The 22859-nt window shown below is 45.3% G+C and overlaps 1 protein-coding gene across 5 annotated transcripts in view; it reads left to right on the forward strand.

The window, feature by feature from the left end:
* The window catches only part of UBR3 (ubiquitin protein ligase E3 component n-recognin 3), a 2710065-nt gene that overhangs the window by 2037441 nt on the left and 649765 nt on the right, over positions 1 to 22859 (forward strand). For all 5 annotated transcript variants that reach the window (XM_069616177.1, XM_069616176.1, XM_069616178.1 and 2 more), the window contains one exon: positions 3666 to 3751. In XM_069616177.1, coding sequence (XP_069472278.1) covers positions 3666 to 3751 — 86 coding nt within the window. The remainder of the gene's footprint in view (positions 1 to 3665; positions 3752 to 22859) is intronic.

Genomic DNA, 22859 nt, shown 5'->3' on the forward strand with positions numbered 1-22859 from the left:
TTAATCCAATTAACATACTGTTAATTCTTTTAAAACGGCACAAAACGCAAACATAAATTGCCTGCTGTGCCAGTAAAACACTGGGCAGGTGGCACCCTGGACAGGCTCCCAAAGAGTGACACATCTGCCAATAAGAATTTCCAAAGTCAGCAAAGTAGTGTGCTGGAACACTTGAAATACCTTTGGACTGCCTGTGAATGAAAGGAGGTTTCTAAGGTGAAACAACTGTGATGAATCCTGTGGCACCATCACCAAACCCCAGCCTCAAGTACCCTCCCATGTGGCCAGTGTAAGGCATCCGCTACCTGCTCCTATCCCAGGGGATGGTATCAGAGGAAAGGATCACATGGAAGGAGACGGCTATCAAGGGGAGGTGGTGACTCCACTAGTAGAGACACAGTATTCATTTTATGAAGATGAGTAGGAAATCATTCCCAGATATTTAACAACATACTATCAATGTTAGGCAGGTAAGGACCCATGAGGTTCAGCGCACGGATTACTAAATTTAGTTGGTTTGGTTGGGCTGCGCGTGAAAGCAGTAGTGGGAACCTACCAGATTGCCCACTGGGTAAATTGAGCACAAGAGGGTTTTTTGCTAACACACTGCGCACACAAACAAAAATGTAAACCAGTTGGTTTTGAATTTAATCAACAGATGATGCAGCCTGACACGCGTTTCGAGCACCGAGCTCTTCTACTGAGGCTTGAATTTTGGCTTGCCTTTACTGAGCACCATAATCTGGTGTAAATAGGAGTTGGGTATAAATCTTGAATCTTGTTAGTGAATTAACAACGTTTCCGCTGCGAGTGAGACCTGTAATTCACTAACAACTCATATTTACACCAGATTATGGTGCACAGTAAAGGGAAGCCAAGATTCAAGCCTCAGTAGAAGAGCTCGGTGCTCGAAACACGTGTCAGGCTGTATCATCTGTTGATTAAATTCAAAACCAACTGGTTTACATTTTTGTTTGTGTGCACAGTGTGTTAGCAAACAACCCTCTTATACTATCAATGTTCCAATCCATCTAACATCGAGGTTCAAAAAAACAATTATAAAGAGCCAGTTAAACCGAGTCAAGTTGGTACCTTGGAGGCTCAGGAATTAGAGAAAACATTTGAATTTCATTGTTCTATCTAAAGAGAATCTCTCACCCTAATGTGAAACTGCAGACTCTTTATCCAGCCTCCCCGTCCCCCCGTCCCCCAACTTTACTCTGGTAACTCTGTCTATAGAACAATCTAATTTAATTGAAAATAAAAGAGAATAACTTAATATCACTCATTCTCCTAAGGACTACAATTACCATAATGCCAAAAGTACTGGGATGAAGAAGAGGAACTCTGAGGCAATGGGGACACAGAAGTGTGACTATTCAAAGGTGATGTCTAGTCATTGTCAACAAAGCACCTGAGAGGGATATTTAAAGCCCAGGATGAGACCCAGCTGTGGTGGCGAGTGGTGTGATGAAGATGGAGCAGAGGAAGAAGCAGTTTGTGTCTGTGTGGGAGGCGTAATGAGGGAGCTGAAACCATCCATGGTGCAGGTGCAGCCAAGGAGAGAAGCCCGCCACGGAAGTCACACCAACTGATGAAAGTCAGAAGAACTGCAGAGTAGTACGCCCAGCGGAAGACTGCATACTAAGATGAAGCCCAGCTGTGAAGAAGGAGCATTACGGAGCCAGCATGAAGCAGACTGAAGATGCAGTGGAAGATCAACTGAGCTTTCATTGGTCCCAGGGACCACTGCGCAATTTACCTGATGCTTGCAGAAGCGGTAGAAGACAGATTGACGTCCGAAGCACCACTGCGTGGCCTGAGAGCCAGAGGCAGCCGCCACGAAGAAACAGTGAGTTGTCAGAGATTGAATGCTGACACTGGAGTGTGCTCCGTGAAAGAAAGCTTTCACAACTTAATGCTTTTGAAGACCGAACAATTAATAAATTCAAGCAGAATGTATTTAATGAAAACCATTTAATGAAAACAAACAGAGCTAAGTGACAAGAAAGACTTTAAGCAAACACCAAGAGGAGAAAGGTTGTAACCAGTATTGCCTACAGCCAAGAGGCTGTCAAAGGACCTTTCAGCAAATTACCAGTGGAGGAAGTCGCTACCCAAATCAAGACAACCCCTGGGAAGGGTTCGTAACCAGCATTACCGACAGCCAAGCGGTTGTGAGAGACCCTTAATAATACAACCAAAGCATAAGTTCCCTTTTAAGAGAGATAGTTTTGGAAAAGCTTGTAGCTCACATTGCCAGCAGTCAAGAAACTGTAAAACCACACTGAAAGACTGTTGTGGAGAATACTCAAATCAAACCAACAGGTTTGAAGTTAGGGGTAGGCGTTTTCTTCCTGGCAGACGCGTATACTAGGAAAGGGCTTATAGTAGTTAGTCCTGGCAGGTGAGTGGACCAGAAAAGAAGTTGATGGTTTGAAAACTTTGTGGAGAGAACCTTTGTTGAATGAAAAGAACTTGCGTTATCACTTGTTGATAAGCCATAGCATCAATGAAGCAAGTTGTTATTTGCTATCCTGACAAAAGAATGTTATTTTCAAGAAGTAGAATTGAGAAAGAGTAACATGCTATTTTCACAAGAAGACGTTTTCTATGATAACAGAACAATTGCATTTAGGTTTCGAATCCTGTGTGTTGGGAGAAGTCAATCATCTTTGGAAAGAGATATTGTGGAAGACGTTGTGTTGTTTGAATTGTCAACCAGCTGTGATAAAAAGGACATTTGTTGTTTCTTCAAGAAAGACTCTGGTTGAAAAATACTTTTCTATTTTTTTTTTTTTAACAGAACCTTGTTCGAACAGAACTATAGTTTGAGTATTCTTTAATTGATCCAGGGAAGGGAATACAACACTGGTCACAAGGAGTGCTTCCAAGAAACATTTAAGTTTAAATTACAAAACTGTTTTTGTTGAATCAAATGTCAGCCATATTTTCCTTGTATAATTTTATTGTATGTATTGGTGTGAGGGCCAGAGGTATTTTGGACACTAGATTGTTTTTCTTTAGTTCTAGTTTGCTTGGAAGGGATCACTCTGTTAGCATGGGAAAGTTAGGCATTTATCAGAACTTTAATAAATGGCAAACTTTGAGAAAACATTACCTTTGTGTCTGTCTCGCAATTCTGACCATCACACAATCCTGAGATAGTTTCTGTTAGAATTGGCAACAGGACACTGGACTAGGACAGTTAGCCCTCTTAGATTACACCCTGGCACTAGATTAATTTACTTCTCCCTACTGACGCTGTTTATCATAATTTTCTTGATTTTAGGCTTTTGCATGCATACCCTACGTCCAGTAGCAGGTTTTCTCACCCTGACCCTGAGCCACAATCCAAAAGAGTGAGTGAACCACAGAGCAAAGGTAGGACTCAGACTGGGAAAAGCTAAACCACTCTGTGGGTGGAGGTGAGTGGGGCAAGAGAGAGAGAGAGAGAGAAAAACCCTCATATGTTCCTAGTTTGTATGTACATTTAGTTCAGTTTCTCTATAATATTAAGTAGGCTATCTTTTGTTTTCTGTACAGTGCTTTTTTGCTACGGAACAACTTTACTTTAACTGAGAATACAGTTTTTCAAACCTTCTAATACATGTATTGAGTTGTTTTAATTATCCCTTGTGACAAATGTAATGCTTTATTTACAGAACGAATTTGGAACTGGAACTGGTTCATCGTGGTGACAATTTATGTTCTGGTGGAGAGAGTGCTGCTGGCAAAAGATCATGTCTAAGTAAGCTAACTTAAATGTTTTTTGAATGAATTCCTTCCTTCCTCAGAATCCTCATCTTTAATATTCTCTTCCAAGCACTTGCTTTCTTCTGAGGTTTTTTCTTTCATTTTTTTTTTCTCCACCAGGGGATTGAGCACAAATAAATGTCTGCTGCCCCAAGGCGTGCCCCTAAACTGGACATGACATACATGAGCCAATATTACCTCAGTTGGATTTTTTCTACAAACTCAGTAATCTTCAGGAATGTCACCTATGTTCAGTAAATTGCTTACTGCATCATGCCAATCCCCCAAAGGCTTCTGGCCTCATGCCGTGTTTAAACTGCAAGAGGCAAATAACTGTCGTAGTGGCAGTGATCTTCAAACTTTTTAGGCTTGGCCCTCTCACCCCTCACCCCGAGCCGGGCCCCCCAAAAAATGCCAAATGGACAGTAAGTCCAAATGGCTATGAACTATCACGGGCCGTCACTGCACCCTACTCCCAGTATAGTCCCTAGGCTCCCCCACATGCTTCCATCAGTCTCTGGGCTCTGTAATCCCACTACTTTCCAGTCCCTTAGCTCTCCCCACGCCACCGCAGACCCTGGGCTCTCGCCACCCTGCTCCCACCACAATCCCTGGGCTCCCACCAATCCTGCCCCCACCATAGTCCCAGGGCCATTGGCGGCTAGTGAATTATTTAAGTGAAGGGGCATAAATATTCCCCCCAGATCTGCCATAGCAACTGAGCGTAGCGAAGGAGCCTGGACCAATCAAGGAGTGTTCGGGGTGGTTTTCCCCCCTGCGTATGTTGCATTTTGGAGCAGAATTTAAACAAAATTGGGTAAAAAGCCAAACAGTTTGCAATTGGCGCTGTGGGCCAGTTTGAGTTCACTATGCAGCTGGTAGTTTTGACCATTGTTGCTGAATAAATATTCTTTAAATATCACAATTTTCTTACATTTTAACAAAAAACACCCCCTTGAATACTATTCAAACAATCGGTCAATAAAGGAATGTATTGCCATTTGCAACTGTGGGCCACTTTTTCATTGGTGCCCGAGACAGTTTTATGCTCCAGTCTGACCCTGTGAGCCACCCCTTGCCATTTATGCCATTAATAAGTCTTTTTTTATTTTTGTTTTTTAAATTACAGTTGGAGGCCTATGACATGCAGGAATGTTGCACCTGTCTATGTACTCTAAGGCCCTCTGGGAGTGTGCTGCTAAACTTTTCACTTCCACAGAGTAGTAAGAGGACTCCTACAAAATCCCCACTCAGAAGAACAAGAAGAGAACAGGTTTGAGGAACCAGCGGAGGAGGCGATTCAGAAGGATTTTAAAAAGCATAGAAGGAGGTCTCACTTCACCAGTAACCCTTCAATATATCATCATTCTTCTTCTTCCTCCAAGAACCACAGTTAATCACTCCCATACCAGGTTTAACTCTGAAGACTTAACCTCACACACAAGTACCGTTCCCATGAAGCCCTCCACCACCAGTGAATAGGAAAAATGTAGGCAATAAATGTTGGACATCTTTGCCAACACCCCAGATCTGGTGGTGCCCTCAGGCTCTACCACGCTTCATGAAGCCGTCAGAGGTGCCTCAGTGGACTGTAACTGCATTCCTGCTGGATCAGACCCGGCTCCTCCAGTGGTTTTCGGGAAGCGGTGTGGCTCCTACTTGTGGTGTTGAAACACCAGCTCTGCTCTCCTCTGGGCCGGATGTGAACACCTGTGTTAGCCTGGAATGTACTCCTCTTCCGAGAGACCCTTTCCTATCGAAGATGACCGAAATCTTTGATTAGGAAGTGAATGCCATCCTCTTTGGGTTTGAATTAATATATTCAGGGGAGACTGGGGACTTCCCTCAACAGTTGCACAGGAATGATAGTATAGTGAAGCCTGCTTCTGACTTGCAAGGGTCCAGCATTTTAGACACCTCTCTGGAGCTGGATATCATTGTGGTGCTGTAACGTGCAGATCTAACGCTTCGGTTCAAAAGGGGGATTGTGAAGGTGGTAAAGACATTAGGATTGTCTGCTCCTAATAGGACTAAAGTGCAATCCGAATTTAAGGATATTTTACAGAGTCCTCATCCAGCTGTTTCTTCTCCCGTGTTGTCATCGAGGTGGGGAGTGGCTTTAATATCTGCGGTTGACTGGGACCTTGCTAAGTATCATAGTCTGGCTCCCTTGGATCTAGGTTTTCCCAACACGCATCCATCATTGGAGAGCTTTGTGGTGCAGGCCAAGACAGCTGGCTTTGAGACCATCGCCCTCATTACGAGTTTGGCGGTAATTGGTAAAAATGGCGGTAAATCCCTTATCGCCTCTTTTGCCACTATGCCGAATTACAGGACACCAAAAATCGGCACTATTTCCACCGGTGAAATTATCCCTGGTGGAATTCCTGCAGGACGGAAATGTTATGTTGTTTGAATTTATTAAGCACTGCATTTACCAAATAAATTGCATTGTGGTGCTCATCCAGACAAAAGTGTTAAATCAGAGAGATGGCTAAAAGAGAAAAGTCTTCAAGGCATGACGAAAACTAAAATGATTCTCAGTAGCACGAAAATGCATTAGTGAGAGCGTTCCACAGCTTGGCCCCAGCCACAAAAAATGCACGGCCACCCACGTGTGCTCTTTGAACCCAGAAGAATTTCAGTAGTAAAAAATGTTTGAGAGCGCAGGGGCCGCAGTAGGACATAAGGGCACAGCTTGAGTTGAAGATACTCAGCCCTGGCCTTATAAAACGCCCAGTGCACAATGCACAAAGAATCAAAACTGAATTTGCTGGAAGCCAATGAAGTTGGCACAAAGCAGGGGAGATGTGCGCAGTCCAAGAATGGTGCGCCACAGTTCTTGCTGCTGAATTGTGCAGCAATTGTAGTTGGCGGATCAAATAAGATGGCTGGGCAAGATAGAGCATATTACAGTAGTCCACCTCACGCATAACCAGAGAACTGACCACCGGCCAATGGAATTGAGAGGGGATGAAAGGTAACCAAGATCCTTTACTGCCGGGACAGGAATAGTGGGCTGGCCGAGAGCTGTTGGCCAAAAATGTGTAGTTGAAAAAGCAGAGGAAGAGAGGAGGGCCCATAACCAGTACCTCTGTCTTGTCACCATTCAGTCGAAGCCAGTTGTCGCTCATCCAACATCCCACAGCCTCCAAGCAACCTCGTAGCTGAGATGAAGTGTTCGGCTGTGCTAGATCCAGCCAAACAATGATTTGGATGTCATCCGCATAAGAGTAGCATCGGAGGCCGTGAGAGTGGATAAGCCCAAGCATAGGTTGAATATTCATAGAGAGTGGGGGACAGAGCGGAGCTTTGAGGGGACAATGCATGTAGGAGGCACTGGTTTAGAGCAAAAAGGAGGCAAAGAAAGAGATTTAACACTATTGGTTACAAAGGATTTAAACCATGAAAGCACCTGACCAGAGAGACCTGCACTAACCCAACAGTCCAGCAGAGTGGAGTTGTCGACCGTATCAAAGGCGGCTGACAGAATCAGTACCCTCTAGGTCATCAACCACAGAAATTAAAACACTTTCTGTGCCTCGGCCGGTGAAAACCTGAATGGATTGACTCAAAGAAATTGGTCGATTTGAGAAAAGATTTAATTAAAGGAGAAATCAGAGACGCTAGTAATTTCATATGAAAAGGCAAAAGTGACATAGAGCGGAAATTAGATAAAACAATAGGATCAATCAAGGATTTCTTTAACAAAGAAATCACCACCTTGTGAATCTTCAAGGGAATTGGATCTGAATGAGATGCTGATTTCAATGTATTTGTAGCAGCCAGTATGCCTCTGGCAGAAAAGGAAGGAAAGGTGGACCAACGTATCAGTGAAGGGTGAGGAGAAAGATATATCTGCCTGTTTTTTGAGACTGGGGCAGGTGATTTCATCATGGATGTCCTCAATCTTTTGATCAAAACATTCCGACAAAGATTTGCACAACCTTTGTGAGGGACTAATCCCTGACAGAGCAGAAGGAGTGTACATGGAGTGCACTAGATCGAAAAGTTCCTTTGGCCGCTTTATAGCAGATTCTACTCTATCCTTAAAAAAAATATATATTTTGTTTTGTCATATATATTGCCTTATGATACCTAGCAGTTGCTTGATAAAGTAGCATTCTGTCTGTCAATAGGATGTCCTCCATTCGCTTTCTACTTGCTGAAGCATAAGCGACTTAAGGTCCTCCTTAAACCAGGGCTCAGAAGGGCACACATTGTGTCTGCATAATATCTGTGGTGCCATATGGCCAGCCGTGATGTTAATTGCAGTGACCAGAGTAGACATGGAGCAGACTTCCGTGCTCTCACAGTAGGAAGAAATTTGAGTAGCAATATCAGATATAGAAGCAGAGTGCCATTTCCATTTCCAGACATCACGTCTGGCATGGGCGAGTAGTGGGGCCTTCAGCCGTATAGAGAAGGGGACATAAATTGATCAGACCAGGTAGCTGGTAACACAGGAATAACTGTGATCAGTTGAGTCTAGGGCAAAAATGAAATCCAGTATATTGCTTAGCTGATGGGTTGGCTCACCAAGAAATTGGGACAGACCTAGATTGGTCATATTTGCAATATAAAAAGATGCCAATTTATCATTGCCTTTATTAATTGCAAAATGTTAATAACCTACAATAATCAGATTGGAATATTTCAGCTGCAACTCAGCTGAGTATTCTGCAAAAAGATTGCAGAAAAGTGAATCATAAGATGGAGGTCGAAAAAAAACATATGTTAAGGAATTAGTAATCACCACAGTTAAAAGTAAGGGGCACAGCTACAATTGTAAAATAAGTGGCAAAATTAGCCATAGTGGAATTACCGCCAGCGGAATTACCACCAGAAACACAAATGCTAATTCTGCCATATAACAAGTGAAAATACCACCAAATTAACGCCAGAATTTGGCGCTAATTCTGCCAAAAATGCAGTACAGCTACCTCCAGCTGAAAGTTGGAGGTTAAAGCATCCAGGTGATGGGAATCAAGGTCAGGTGCCAATAACCTCCAAAAGTGTATTTAAGGCCCACACACTCCCAAGCAACATGCAGCCACAACCAGACGCAAAGACGTGTATTGCAGCAGCCGGCCATACCACGTTTCCATCCCCAGCCCAGGGCTCTGACTTATGGACAATTTGTCTCGCTGTATCGCTTGAACAGAAACACCATAGCAGACCTGCTGACCGTGATGAAGGCAGATCTCCTGACCATCATACACATCGGTACTCTTACGTCCCGTCCCCTTTCCTCCATACTGTGTGGGCATCCCTCCCCAGGGACCGGAACCTTTGTTCTTCTAAAGAAGCGCATTCCCCCTTTAAGGGTGGGCAAAGGCGCAGCTACAAGCGTGACCATCCCGCTGTAGCTCCGCCCTCTGGCACCTAGCCTCAGTCCCTTTTCCGCTCTGATGGAATCGGATCTTTTCTTCCAGCAAGCTTTAAGTGTGTACGTTTTTTGCTCTCCCCGTTGTACTTTTTCATTATTTCTACCAATCTCTGGTGCCTGGCACACCCCCGCGCATGTTGGGCTCAAGCAGGGTTCAGCAGGTGCTCCGCCTGCGACAGATGCTTCCCTGCATCGTATCCACAATCCCTCTACCTCCAATGCATCGGTGTGGACCACAGGTGGGAAGATTGCACTGCCTGCCATGCCCTTACTCCTCAGTCATTTAAGAACCAGTTGGCGTGCTGGAGAGAGATCTTTGCGGTCTGGTCCCCGGATTACCTTAAAGACTTTATGCATAGAAGGAGCAAGGCGGGTAAGGCAAGTGCTTCTTTATTTTCCAAGGCACCTAGCACGAGGGACTTCTTTCCTAGGTATCCCCCGTGTGGCAGGGGTTCTAAGGACCCTTGTACTGGCCCAGATCTCAAGGCGTTTATAGCTACTGGTTCCATGACCGAGGGACCTATAGGCCCCCCTGAAAAAGGGGCTGAGGTGCGACATTGGTCTGGTACAGTGGCTCTTCCCGAGGGGGCAGTCTTGCTCTGACACCGGGCCTATGCTGAGGGGATGCCTTTAAGTTCTTTTTCTTCATCTACTTTCACTACCGGGCACAAGCTCACCAGGATCTCTCTCAAGGTCATTCCCAACACAGAGCCCCCGCTCGAGGACCCTTCGGGGTCTAAGGTGACCAGACTTTACACCTAGGGTTGAACGGTCGCCGGCACAGGTGCAATGGTGGACTACATATATGCTCATGTGTACAACCCTGAGGTACATCCAGACGGGCGCCACGCGCAGTGGGCGCCTCCTCAACAGTCTTCAGCAGCAGGGTCCACCTCTGCATCAGGCACTCCGCCACCTCCTCAGTGTGAGGATTCCTTCTTTGAGCGCTTCATGGGGCTCATGAAATCCCCTCAAATGACAGGCTTCCTAAAGTCCTTGATTAAGGAGGTGGTTCCTCAACCCCTGCCAGTGCCAGCCCAGGAGCTAGTGTCTCCCCTGGCACCTCTCACCCCGGCTCCTACCCACGTGGAGGCAGGGTTCTCTTGCCGAGTACCCGTACAACTGCAAGGGAGCAATCTCTGGCCTCGCCGTTGGCTGCTACCCTGGCTCCAGACCCAGGTGTACAGGGGGAGGCACCCCAGGGAGCTGAGACACCCGAGAGAACCGACACAGCGCTAGGAGATAAGGACACTGATGAGAGACCACAAAACCTCAGTGTCCATTAGAGCCTTCCATGACCGCATGGAGGGGCTTGCAGAGTTCTTGGGAGTGCCCCGGCCCCAACGAGAACAACCTGAAACAGTGGTGCTGGCAGAAGTGTTAGCCGGCCCTCAGGACACAGAGCAGGTCATGAATTTCTATGCAAAAGGATGTTTCTGCTCTGGCTACTAATTACTGGCTGAGGTCACACTCTGCTCCACCAGCTAACAAGCGCCTAGACGCAAAGTAGAGGCGGGTGTAAGGGGAGGTTATTCTTCTGTCCTCTCACCCCCAGCCTCATTCATCTGTCATTGCAGCAACCTCAATGCACGCAAAGCCGCAGACCTCGGGGGCCCTCCAACACCTTGGCAGGCAAGCTCCTCCGCAAGGAGGACAAATAGCTAGAAGCCTATGGCAGAAAGGTTTATGCAAATGTGGTCCCGCACCTCAGACGGGCCAACGCCCTCTTGGATGTGGCCAACCAAAGGCTGCGGCGCGAAAGAGCCGACCTTCTGCCAGATTTACCAAGTCACAGGCAGGCAGCCTTCAAGTCTGGATTGGTAGAGGCCAAGGTGGTCGCGGAGGACCTGCTCAAGTCCACAATGGAGCACATAGATAGAGCAGCTAGAGGTGTCTGTGTTGTGACAGACATCCGAAGGGCTGCATGGCTACATGTGACTAAATTCAACTTGGACTTTACAATAGAGTATATTAGACCTACCTTTTGAAGGGTGTGGAGCTCTCACACTCTTCAGTCCATGAGAAGCTGAATACTAAAAAAAAGCCAGCTCTCAGACCATTAAGTCCCTGCCAATCCTCACCAAGCCAACTTCAAGGCCCTTTTGCCCTCAAGGGTGGTCAGACCAGTTTAACGGGTCTTTTGGTGACTTCCGGGGATTCCAAGATCGCCAGACCAGACAACCTTATATATCGCTGAATACACAACGATGTAAACAGCAGCAGACTACACGCAAGGGATTTTACCAGTCCCCCTCCGCTCCCTCCGACCCCAAATACAATGAGGGTGGTGTCTGGGTCCATACATCTCCAGTAGGGGGCAGACTGGCTCTCCTCGAGCAGGCATTGGCAACCGTTCGTAAAAGACCTCTGGGTTCTCTGTGGTTTGAGGAGGTTATCGACTTCCAGTACCTGCTCCACACCCAGTCTCTCCTCCCCTGCTACAAATTGGGTCTCTGACTCTCTTTACGGAGGTCCTCTCCCTTCTCTACATCCAAGCGGTCGAGCAAGTACCCCTGACTCAAAGGGGCTCTGATTATTATTCCTGAATTTTTGCCATCCCCAAGAAAATCCTAGCTGGCCTGAGGGTGATTTGTGACCTTCCTTTTCTGAATGCGTTTCTCCCACTCAAAAAGGTTTAAGATGATCAACTTTCTCAGATTGCGGAGAGTCTCTGCCAGGGAGACTGGATGTGCTCCCTGTATCTAAAGGATGCTTACCTGCACGTTCCTTTTTGGCAGCCGCACAGGCAGTTTCTGCAATTCACAGTCATGGGACATCACTTCCAATACTTGGTGCTGCCCTTCAGCCTCAACTTGGCCCCACAAGTTTCCACGAGAATAATGAACACTGTAGCGGCACTCCTGAGAGCCAGGGGTCACCATGTCTACCCCTATTTAGACGACTGGCTCATCAGGGGGTAGCTTGAGAGAGGCGACCCACAGGACTTTGAGGACCCTCATGGATCTCTTATACCAGATGGGGTTTTCAGTGCATCAAATCAAGTTGGAGCTCGTCCCTAAGCAGTCCTTGATCTTTCTGGGCCTGGCATGGGATACTGTAATGCAGAGGATTTTCCCGACAAAGGAATGAGTCAAGGTGATCCTTCGAGCTACCGGGCACTTTCTGGACAGGGAGTCGACGTCAGCTTGGTGGTATCAGCACCTACTGGCCATTCCTTATGCCAGGTTGAAAATGAGAAGGCTGCAGTTGCATCTAGCAGACAGCTGGGACCTGGAGAAAGGCTCGAGCAGGGTTCCTATACCGTGCCACGACTGAATTTGGTTTGGTGGAAGCAACAGGAAAACATCTTGAAGGGGGCCCTCCCCCCCCCTTTCCACCAGCCTCAGCCGACGGCAGTCATAACGACAGTCTCATCATTGATGGGCTGGAGGGCCACCCTAGACACATTTACAGTCCACAGTCGGAGATCTCACCAACAGCAAGAACAACACATAAACGTGTTGGAATTAACAGCTATTCAATTGGCCATAAGGGCATTCCTACCACTCATCAAAGACAATGTAGTGCTCATCAGAACAGGACAATACCACCTCACTGTTTTATCTAAACAAGCAGAGGGGTATGAGGTCTCCAGCTGTGTGCAACCTGACTGTTCAGATTTGGGAATGGGCTCTACGGCAGGGCACCCATCTCAGGGCCGTCCACCTGCCAGCAGAGAGCAACACGGAGGCTGACAGGCTCAGCAGGCTCCAGATGGACAACTATGAAAGGGAGTTGTGCCTCCAAAGTCCTCCAGTTCCTGTTCAAGAGCTGGGGTCATCCGGATGTGGACGTCTTTCTGTCAGAGAACAATGCCAAATAGTAATTTTGCATCTTTGATGGGGAAGGGCAGCACGTCACTAGGGGATGTCCTGGAGCATCCTGTGGTGTTAGGCTTTTCCACCAACACCATTGATACACAGGGTTTTGAGAAAGTTTCAGGATGCAACTCAGTGTCGCATGATACTGGTCGATCCGGACTGGCCGGCAAGGCTCTGGTACTCAGACCTAGTGCGGTTGGCAGTGCAGGGTCCGGTACCATTGCACTTGATGGGACCTGTACATCTCCACCAGCACGGGAGAGCAGCCGTCCACCCGCAGCCCAAATCCCTAGCCCTCTTAGCCTGGCACTGGCATAGTCCAACATAGATATTATTCAAATGGCAAAGAAAAAGAGTCTACTAGACTACAGTACAAAAGCAAGTAGACCAAATTTTGCAGCTCAGCCAAGGATAATGGGGTAGATCCGGTGGCCTGCTCCCTTGACAATGTTCTGCCATTTTCAGTGTGCCCTGCCAGCACCTGCGTGCAAGCAGACACATGCCCCACTTAACCCCACTTTCCTGGCAGCCATTGATGCATACAGAGATACGGAAGAACAATGGTAAAAAGACTTCTGCAAGGTTTAACCAGGCTTTATCCCCCAGTCAAGAGACTGCACCCTGTGAGGGATCTCAATGCGGTACTTGCTGCATTGGTACACAAGCCGTTTGAGCCCATGGCTACTACTGACATCAAGTGGGTCGCTCTTTTAGACGGTTCTCTTACTAGGTTTGACTTCGGGTAGACGCATTAGCGAAATACAGGCTCTGGTGTCTTCTGAGCCCTATAATGTCTTCCACAAGGACAAAGTGGTCATGAGAACTCACCCGAGATTTTTGCCTAAAGTTGTTTTAGTCATTTCACATCAAAGAGGAGGTTGTCCTCCCAACCTTCTTTCCGGATCCTAGTCCAGAGACGGAGAAAGAATTGCATGGCGGGGATGTTGTTAGGTAGAAACCTGTGCAGTTCCCTTAGGGACCACTGCAAAAGATTTAAGACTACAGGTGTTTGGCAGTAAACCCACTTGGTAGGAGTCTGTACCACACAGATTCACTTGGTAGCTGTGGCTGAGCAGTCAGACTTCCCTCAAGAAGAGGTAGGCAGTATGCAGAGTATACACAATAGGTACAGAGACACAGTAGTACAAACAAACACTGACCAGAGCTTTGGTGTAAAAGTATATAATTATTTATTTAAAAACACACTTGCAATTTACACTAGCAAAAACGAGGTGAGTAAATTCAGCACACAGTCGCTATCATATATATACAACCCTATTCACTTATTAGACAAGTCTTAGTGAGAAACACCACTTATTTTCAGACAGAGGTGAGCGCTTAACATAAGATGACACTCTAATAAATTGTAAAGAAAGGGAGGAAGAAGGCAGAGTTAAGGAAGCACACAACTTTCAATACTTTTACAAAGAACCACAGTCAGGCAGGATAGGCAGAGTTCTACTGGAGAGCAAGGAAGTCAATTGCAGGGCCCACTCTTGGAGAGAGCACACAGAAGGGGTCCAGGTTCACACAGTGGGGTTATGCTCAGAGAGTCTTGTAGGTAGTTCGTGCAAAAAGGATGACATTTTTTTATTTTTTTTTATTGTAAAACTACAGTTTTATACATATTTTATGACAAAACTTTTGTTACATTTTCCAATTTTTTTCCCACCCTTCATCCTCGTTCCTGTTTTGCCTTTGGTTACAATTTGCCAACTCTCTAGTCTATTTCCGAGGTTCCTGATTTAGCAACAGCATGTCCATATAATCTATTACTGCGCAGACTAGTTGTATGTTTTCGCCTGATAACAGGTTTTTCCACCATCTTTCGATGTCGTTGCTCAACGGAGTGAACTTTGCCAGGTATATTTTACGCTGAGCGATTGTTCCCGTACACTCTGTAATTAGATGTTTAATGGTTTCAATCCCATTGTTACAAAATCTGCAGAAACTGTCCTTTGTTATATCTTTTTGTCTCCATAATGTTTCTTTTGTTCTTAGTACGTTTAATTTCAATCTCAAATACTGCATACGATAGCGCTTTGAAGGGCATCGTGTCAGAAATCGCGCTGGCGTGTTTAATTTGTTTTCAATTGGCCCTAGACTTGCATTGATTTGTATGAATCTTGTGTTTCTTTATTAATGATCCAGGACCATCGTTCGAACTTTTTTTTCGCAATTTGAGGTGTATATTGCAGTTCTGTTTCTTTGATGTCAGCTGTTGCCAAGATTTCCATTAGTTTAGAGTTCCATTCAGTTATTAGATTTGTCTGAATTCCAGTTTTCTCCTTGAAGATCTCGTATGCTGGAATTGGAGGATTTAGGTTCATTTTCCTCCAGGTTATGAGTGATTTTCATATAACTTTCGAGTGTAACAAGTTCAGTGATAGTTCATGCCTTACTGCGGCAGCTGGAACATGTCTGGGTAGATTCAACACTCTACGCCAGAAAATGCTTTCCAGCAAGTGCGATGTTGTTTCTGAGATATTCCACCCAGCTTCCGCACCGAAGGTTATTGTTGGTACCACTTTTTGTGCATAAAACAATATGACCGGAGCCAGCGAGAATTTACCATGTTCTTTCTCTAGTTTTGCTCCTTGTAGCGCCAGCTTTTTCATACGGTTTTTTAGATCTTCAATCCATGGTCCTTCGCTGATTGAATTATTAAAGTGTATACCTAAATATTTTATGGAAGTTACCCTTTCTGTCTTTTCACCATTTATTGAAAAGTCTCGATCTTTCTTGTTTCCTTTAGAGCCTATTGCTAGTATCTTTGTTTTGGCCGTGTTTATTTCGAGGTCGTTCATTGTCAAATATTCATGCAGTTTATTTAGCAGTCGTTGGAGGCCGACTTGTGTACGATCTAATATTACCAAGTCGTCGGCATATGTTATGCAGGAAATTGGTATATTATTCAGTTTTGGAGGAAATGAGTTGACGTCTCTCAAATAAGTTGGCAGATCTGCTATAAACAATTTAAAAAGCTCTGATGCAAGAGGGCACCCTTGTTTTACTCCCTTCTCGGTTTCGATGGTTTCTGATAGTTCTCCATTATTGCTGAGTCACACACATATTGATGTATTAGTGTGGAGTGCTGTGATGGTTTCAAGTAGATTAACCGGGCATCCCCAAGAAGTACGTTTTTGCCATAGCCTACCACGATTTATTCCGTCGAAGGCCTGTTTCATGTCGATAAAGGCTAGAAACATCCGTTGACCCGCTTTGATGGTTTCCATTTTTAGTATACTTAAAATGCAAAGATTTGCGTCGCCTCCGACGCCAGCGGTGAATCCCGTTTGTCTTGGGTCTGCGATCATTTCTTCATTTGCCCATTTCGCAAGTTTCTTCCTCAAGAACGATCCACAGACTTTACGTATGGTGTCTAAAAGGGCGATTGGACGATAGTTGTTTAGATCTTCCTGATCGCCCTTTTTGTAGATCGGCACCACTATGGCTTTTAGCCAAGACTCGGGTATTTGCTTAGTTGAGGCTAGTTGATTAATAGGATTTCGATAAAGACTGACCATTCCGCAACATTTTGTTTTAATATTATGTTTGTGATCAAGTCTGGGCCCGGTGCTCGTGAATTTTTTAATTGGGTTATTGCGTGTGCAATCTCATGTGCGTCTGTTTTTATGTCCCAGCCCATCATTCCAGTTTTGAGTTCTATTGCTGGTTCCCAGTGGGGTCTTTTATATACATTTACGAAATGTTCGACCCAAATGTTTCCTGCTAGGCCATTTACAACTGTTGGCTGGCATTTCAAATTTCCAGCATTTAATATTGACCATATGTCTCTGGAATTGTTCTTTATCATGAGTTTCATTATGTTTTCCGCACAATCTTGCTCAATGATTGCCTTCTGTGATTTTACCCAATTTCTATATTGTTGGCGCTGTGTTTTTACCCTTTCTCGGGCGTCATCCGCTTTGTGATTTTTTTTCAACTGTCTCACATCGCTTCTTAGTGCTTTTTTAGCGTCTTGAAGCACTTTGCTGAAGTTGTGTTTGTGTGCTTTACTGGCTGTGCATAAATGGTTTTCTACGAGGTTTGATAGCAATGGGACATATTCACATGCTTTGTGATCCTCGTTTCCACAGAATTTTTCAGTAACTTGCTGTATCTTCGGGCCGTTTATTCTCAGTCTGTTTCCAGTCGAGTTTGCTGTTACCAGGGCTGTTGTACTTGGTTCACTCTTGTTCTAAAAAACCTGCCAATTTAGACGTATCATCTCGTGATCACTGTTTCTTGTTCTGATCACTTCCATATCGATTAGTTTCCCATACATGTCTCCAGACGTCCAGACATAGTCTAGAGTTTTGGCTGCACCTTTATAAATACCTCTCCAAGTACATTTTGCCGGGATGTCTCCTTTGATGTTTCCGTTAATCATGCGCAAATTTCGATTTGCCATCATGACTTGCCAGGCATTTGCTCTTCTACATAGCTGGTTTTTTGGGATTCTTAGATTTGTTTCTGAGATTGGATCCCATTTAAACCATGCACAGTTTAAGTCTCCGCAACAGGTGATCCATGCGTTCCTGTAATTTAAAATGACGTTATCTATGAGCCCCATCACTGATTCTATGAATTTGTCAGTTGCGATCTTGGCTGGATTCCAGTAACAGTTAATTATTAACATGTGTTCACATTGCCCTTTGTTTGGCAGACTGCATTTTATTAGTGTTCCTTGCACAAAGGGGTTTGGATTTTTGATTGTACTGGTGTCCACCCTTCATTAATTATGATCATCCTTAGAAGTCCCGAGAAGGGGCGGCCAGTTCTATTTTTGCCAGCGGGATTGAGGAATGTGCTGAAGCCATCTTTTGATGGTTTTTTACATAACCAGGTTTCTTGTAAGCAAATGAGTAATGTTTTTTCGTACGGGACAGGGAATTCTTTGAACAAGTGTGCAAAGCCACACGTGTTCCATGATGAGAGGTTGCCTTGTCCTTATTGTCTTCAGTCATTGCTAATTTGACCGTCTTTGTGTTCCTTGCTTTGTTTTAATATTGGCCAGTGAGTAACGCAGTGCGTTGATTTTGGATTCTGTTGAGGCAGTGGCCAGCTAGTCATGTTGGGCTCTTTCATGTTCAGAGCTTTCTGGAGGTTCCACCATCAAGTCGAAGCCATATGCCAGGAGTTCGTCTAAGGCATGTAAGATTGTGGATCGCACCGCATTTGAGGTAATATGCAATAGCACCTGATCGGTGGTGTTTTCAGAAGCATATTCCACTATTTTGATGTCGTCCGTATGGATGGTCTGTAAAGAAGGTATGCATTTGAATAGCTTCAGCACATTCGTCCGATTTAAATTCATCTCGTGTTCGTCTGTGTGGATGTTTTGAAGGCGAAGCTTTGTTGTTTGAGTGACGTTTCCCTTTTTCTGGTACTGTTGTGTTTTTGATCTGTAGTGAACAATTTGTTTCCTTTGATTTGTTGTTAATTTTGGATTTAATTTTGTTGCAGCTTGTGCTCTGTTCCCTTCTTTCTCTGAATTTAAGTTTTTCATCGTTTGAAACTTTCTATTGCTTCCGTTTGGCCTTCGATTTGGAACACTTTTTGAGAAGTTTTGTTTTTGTTGAGCCTCGTCTTGCCATTTGCTTTCAAACACTGCCTCATCTTCATTTCCATCGCTTTTATGCGAGTATGTTGACAGGTTACAAAGCTCTATTGACGAAGTTGAGATAGTTTGCGCTGAGCTTGTTCCCGAGGTGTCTCCCCGCATTTGTTTCCTGCTTGGTTTCTTATTTTCGATGTTTTTGGCAATGACTTGATTTTCTGACATTATTGATTTTTGATTTGTCTTCTCCATTCGTATAAACATTGATGGTCGAGTTGGTAATTCCAGATTCCTTATGAATTTTTTTGCATTTGCTGTTCTTTTCCACTTATTTCTAGCCAACCCAGTTACGGAGAAGAGTGGGGCCTTAGGTGCATCGTTTGTTGTACTTTCTTTAGAATGGTTTTTTTGAGCTTTTGTTGTTTCTTCGTTCCACCCGTGAAGATTTTAAAGGCTGTTTGCTTGGCAACTTCTCCAGGGTTGCTTTGAGAGAGAACTGGGAATGTTTCTGCCATCAATTCCTCACTGCATCGCAATGGTATGACTGTCATTTGTGTCTGTGTTTTTTCCGCCTTCTCTTGTTCTTGTGTCTTCTGGACAGGTGTATGCTTCTCAGTTTGTTCTTGTGTGATACCCTGATTTGCTCTCATTTCCGCTGCCTCTTTTTTCTTCTCTTCGCTCGTTTGCCGACTATTTGTCCCATTCTGAAATGATTCTAGAGTCGGCCTCTCGCAACCAGGTGCACATGCATTTTGTTGTGACTTATCATTTTTGCCTCTTGTTTCCTGGATCTTTCCGTATCCTTCTTGTAGGGTTGCTGAAATAGGATGTTGTCCCTCGTGTCTCATCCATTTCACCACTTCTAGCAATCCTGTGGACAAGTTGTCATTATCGCAGTGGTATCTTGCTGCTAGGTCACCAAGGCGCATTTGCCAATTTGCAGATACGTCTGCTTCTTTCTCCATTTGGCTCTGGAGAAAAGATGTGAATGCGGTCAATTTTTCCGTCCTTTCCATTAAGTTGGTTAACATTGCCCCTTGGTCTTTAATGGTTTCATTAAGGTTTTCATATAATTTTACGAAGGGGATCATAGCTAGGGATGACGCTGCTCGTACATTGTACATAGCAGCTGCTGCCGAAAGGCTTGATTTCGTAGCTGCTTCACTTGAGTCCCTCCTCGACGTTGTTTGTAGGTTTGGTGATTCTCCATTCATATGCGCCATGGAAGTGTTCAGTTCAATAGGTTGTCGTTGTTTCGGTTTTTCCAGCACTGGTGTCCTCGCGTGCCATCTTGGTGTACTCATTTTATTTCCTTGTTTCTCGCTATTTTCTTTGGTGTTTAAGCACTGTTGTGTTTTATGTGATATTCCGTTTGGTTTAGAGAGATCCTTATTTGTTGTGTTTTTTGTTCCCAGAGGGGTCAGCCTTTGAGAACTTGTTTTCCCTAGGCATGCTGCAAGTTGGGAAATTGCTTCCACTGTTGCCTCGTCCAGAATTGCTGATACCTGTTCGGATCCATTTATCAAGCCACTTTCAGGTAAGATTTCCCTTGTATGGGGATGGCATTTAGAGTTGGAGCTGGTTTACCACTAAGGCGATCAGTAGTTTTTTCAGGTACCATTTGAATATCGTGGTTGGTGCCTTCTGGGTTTAGGTCTGGGATGTCAAATGTTTGTACTATTTGCTTTGTGTTCATTACTTGTGTGCTTTCAGGGATCTCCATTATTGAGTCAGGGTGTAATGCTCCTAGTAAGTCTACATCGGTGATTTCAAAGGGAGTAACAAACTCTTCTATGCACTCTGTGCTTTGAACTTTATCTACCCCACTGATGTCTTGCGGGATCTGCACCAGGTCAGACAAAGATAATTGTGCCTTGGATTTGTTCTCTCTATCCTTTGATGTTTCTTTTGGTGTATTAAATTCAGTAGCACTCTCCGAGTGCGAATTTTGTTATTGCGTTCTTTGCTGTTTTGTGTTGCTGTCTCTTTCGTTCATTTTGCTCTGTTGTGAATGTACATTGGGTGGGGTAGCTTCAATGTTTTCCTCGTCACCCAGCGGAGCAAAATCTACTTGAGAGGGCAACGGTGATTGCTGAATACATTCCTGTATTGTCATCACTGATCGCTGTAGAGTCTATTTCAATATCTACAGCCATCTCCCCATCTACTCGAATCGTGGCCTTTTGGAGTTCTGCGCCTGCCTTTGCTAGCGACCCTGGGTTTGTTTGTCGTCGCTGTTGTATAGTCTTTGTCCTTGTCTGTGGACCTTGTTTAGTCGTCATCCTTGTTGCCTTGAAACGTGCTTTACTATTTCACTACACTCCAGTTATTGAATAGAAAAATGCTATGGTGTTTAAACAGTGGCACGGAAATAGGTATTTCAAATATGTATTATCGGTAGGCTCATGCTACCAAACACCGATTTTCCTCTGAATACTTCTATATCTTTACTCTCAATAGGTTGCACGTTAGCACAATAGTACACTTACTTGTGATTTCTGTGTCCGTGCGAGTGCGTCAAGGCGCCGGAGTCGATGATTTCCGCTCGCAAATCCCAGGATCTATATGTCGCAAGGGAAGCCATGCGGGACACTGTACCTTAAGTGTGAAGGAAGCTCCAGCGGGGGCAGTTGTTCCTGGCAGCAGGTGCAAGTCGTTGTTCCGTCCAGAGGAAGATGATGTCTCGCCATGGAGGAAAGATGAAAGTCGTTGCACTGCCAGGGAAGAAACCAGCCGCAGAGTCCTCCGGTTAAAAGGTACTACCCCTCTCTTCGCGGTAGTGGCAAACCGTGGTATTCCGGTTGCCGGGGTGCTTGGCACAGGCAAGGCAGCCACGACAGGTTCCAGGAAGGTGAAAAGAAGGCAAAACTGGTTATCCCCACCAGTCAAAGGAAGAAGACTCTCCGGACTGGAGATCTCCTCTGTCGTCGGGAAAAGTGGTGAGACGGTTCAGCAGGGCTCCACCGGTGGTGTCGTCGTTGCAGGTCGGCTCAGCTTCTCCCTCCTCGGATTCTTAGGTCATGTGGCGACTTCTGAAGTTCCAGTCCCCAAAGCCCTGCTTTTATGCAGCACACCCCCATTCACTCAGCCTAGCTGTCAATCAAACATGCGGTGAGCCGGTCGGCTCACTACTTGGGCCAATCACACAACAGTGCGACTTGAGTTACCAAGGTAACTCAGTCCAGGGTGCCTAAACCCCTTCCCACACCCCCCGTGGTACCCAGACAGAGTGGCACCACGTTTGGAGGCTTCTGTGGAGAAGCCCACCAAAAAGTGGAACAAAGGGCTCGACTTGGGTTGGAGTCACAGAAGAGAACACAAACGCCATTTTAGAATCGAGTTCTGGCAAAAAATACCAACCGGTGAATTAATATTAAATAAATAAACCGGGGGTATGTTCGAGGCTATAAGAATTAAATAATTAAAGTTGGTAGCCTAGAACAATGGGAAAATCCCATAGAGATATATTTGCGGTCGAATATAAAAAGTAGTATCCACTGCCACCAGCCAAAACTCGATCAGGGGGGACGGAGCCGTGCCCCCTCGAACAACAGACCCCGGGGCAATCGAATTGCCCCGACCAGTACGTCCACAATATGATGGGTTGTACTGGTTTCTGTTCATAATTTGGGACTAGCAAAGCCAATGGTGACTTTACATGCCCTGGGAGACAGTAGTCAGTCCCAGGGTATGGAGTCTATGTTGGGGTGTCACTATGACACCCCTGTGTCACTGCACTGAGGGTGCTGTGTAACACACATGGTAAAAACACATGACACCCTATGGAGTAGAAGACCCCATAGCCCATAAAACACATTAACAGTCAAAGGAACCCTTCAAATCATGTCCAAGAGTGTAAGGAAAAGAGACTCACTCTTGGCAGGAGAAAAAACAAACTCCAGAAATCCAGCAAAGCTGCTGGGGGACTCACTAGGTTAGGAAATTCAGCCTAAACAGAGACTTCTCCCTAACACCCAACACCATGTCCCTCCCCACACCTTCATCCGCAACACCATGAACCTCAACACACCCTCATCCCCAATACCATCACCCTCCCCCCACACCCTTGTGGTCGCCAGTCTTTCCCGTTAATGTGTCCACTACCTCCTCCTCTTGTCCTCTTTCCTAGTTGTTGTAGGACTGGTGCAGCTATTTAATCACCTTGCTTGCATGCTTGCCACTGATCACTCAGTTGGGGTGGCCACACAGAACTGGCAGGTTCACTGCCCCGGAGGTACTGCATTGTGAGGGTGATGGCCCTAGACATGGTCTCATGTGAAGCAAACATATGCTCAACCAACTCCCGTACCCTTTCACTTATTAGGGTGTT

The sequence above is a fragment of the Ambystoma mexicanum genome, chromosome 9 (assembly GCF_040938575.1).
Source record: "Ambystoma mexicanum isolate Mex_15411 chromosome 9, UKY_AmexF1_1, whole genome shotgun sequence".
Taxonomy (NCBI): Eukaryota; Metazoa; Chordata; class Amphibia; order Caudata; family Ambystomatidae; genus Ambystoma; species Ambystoma mexicanum.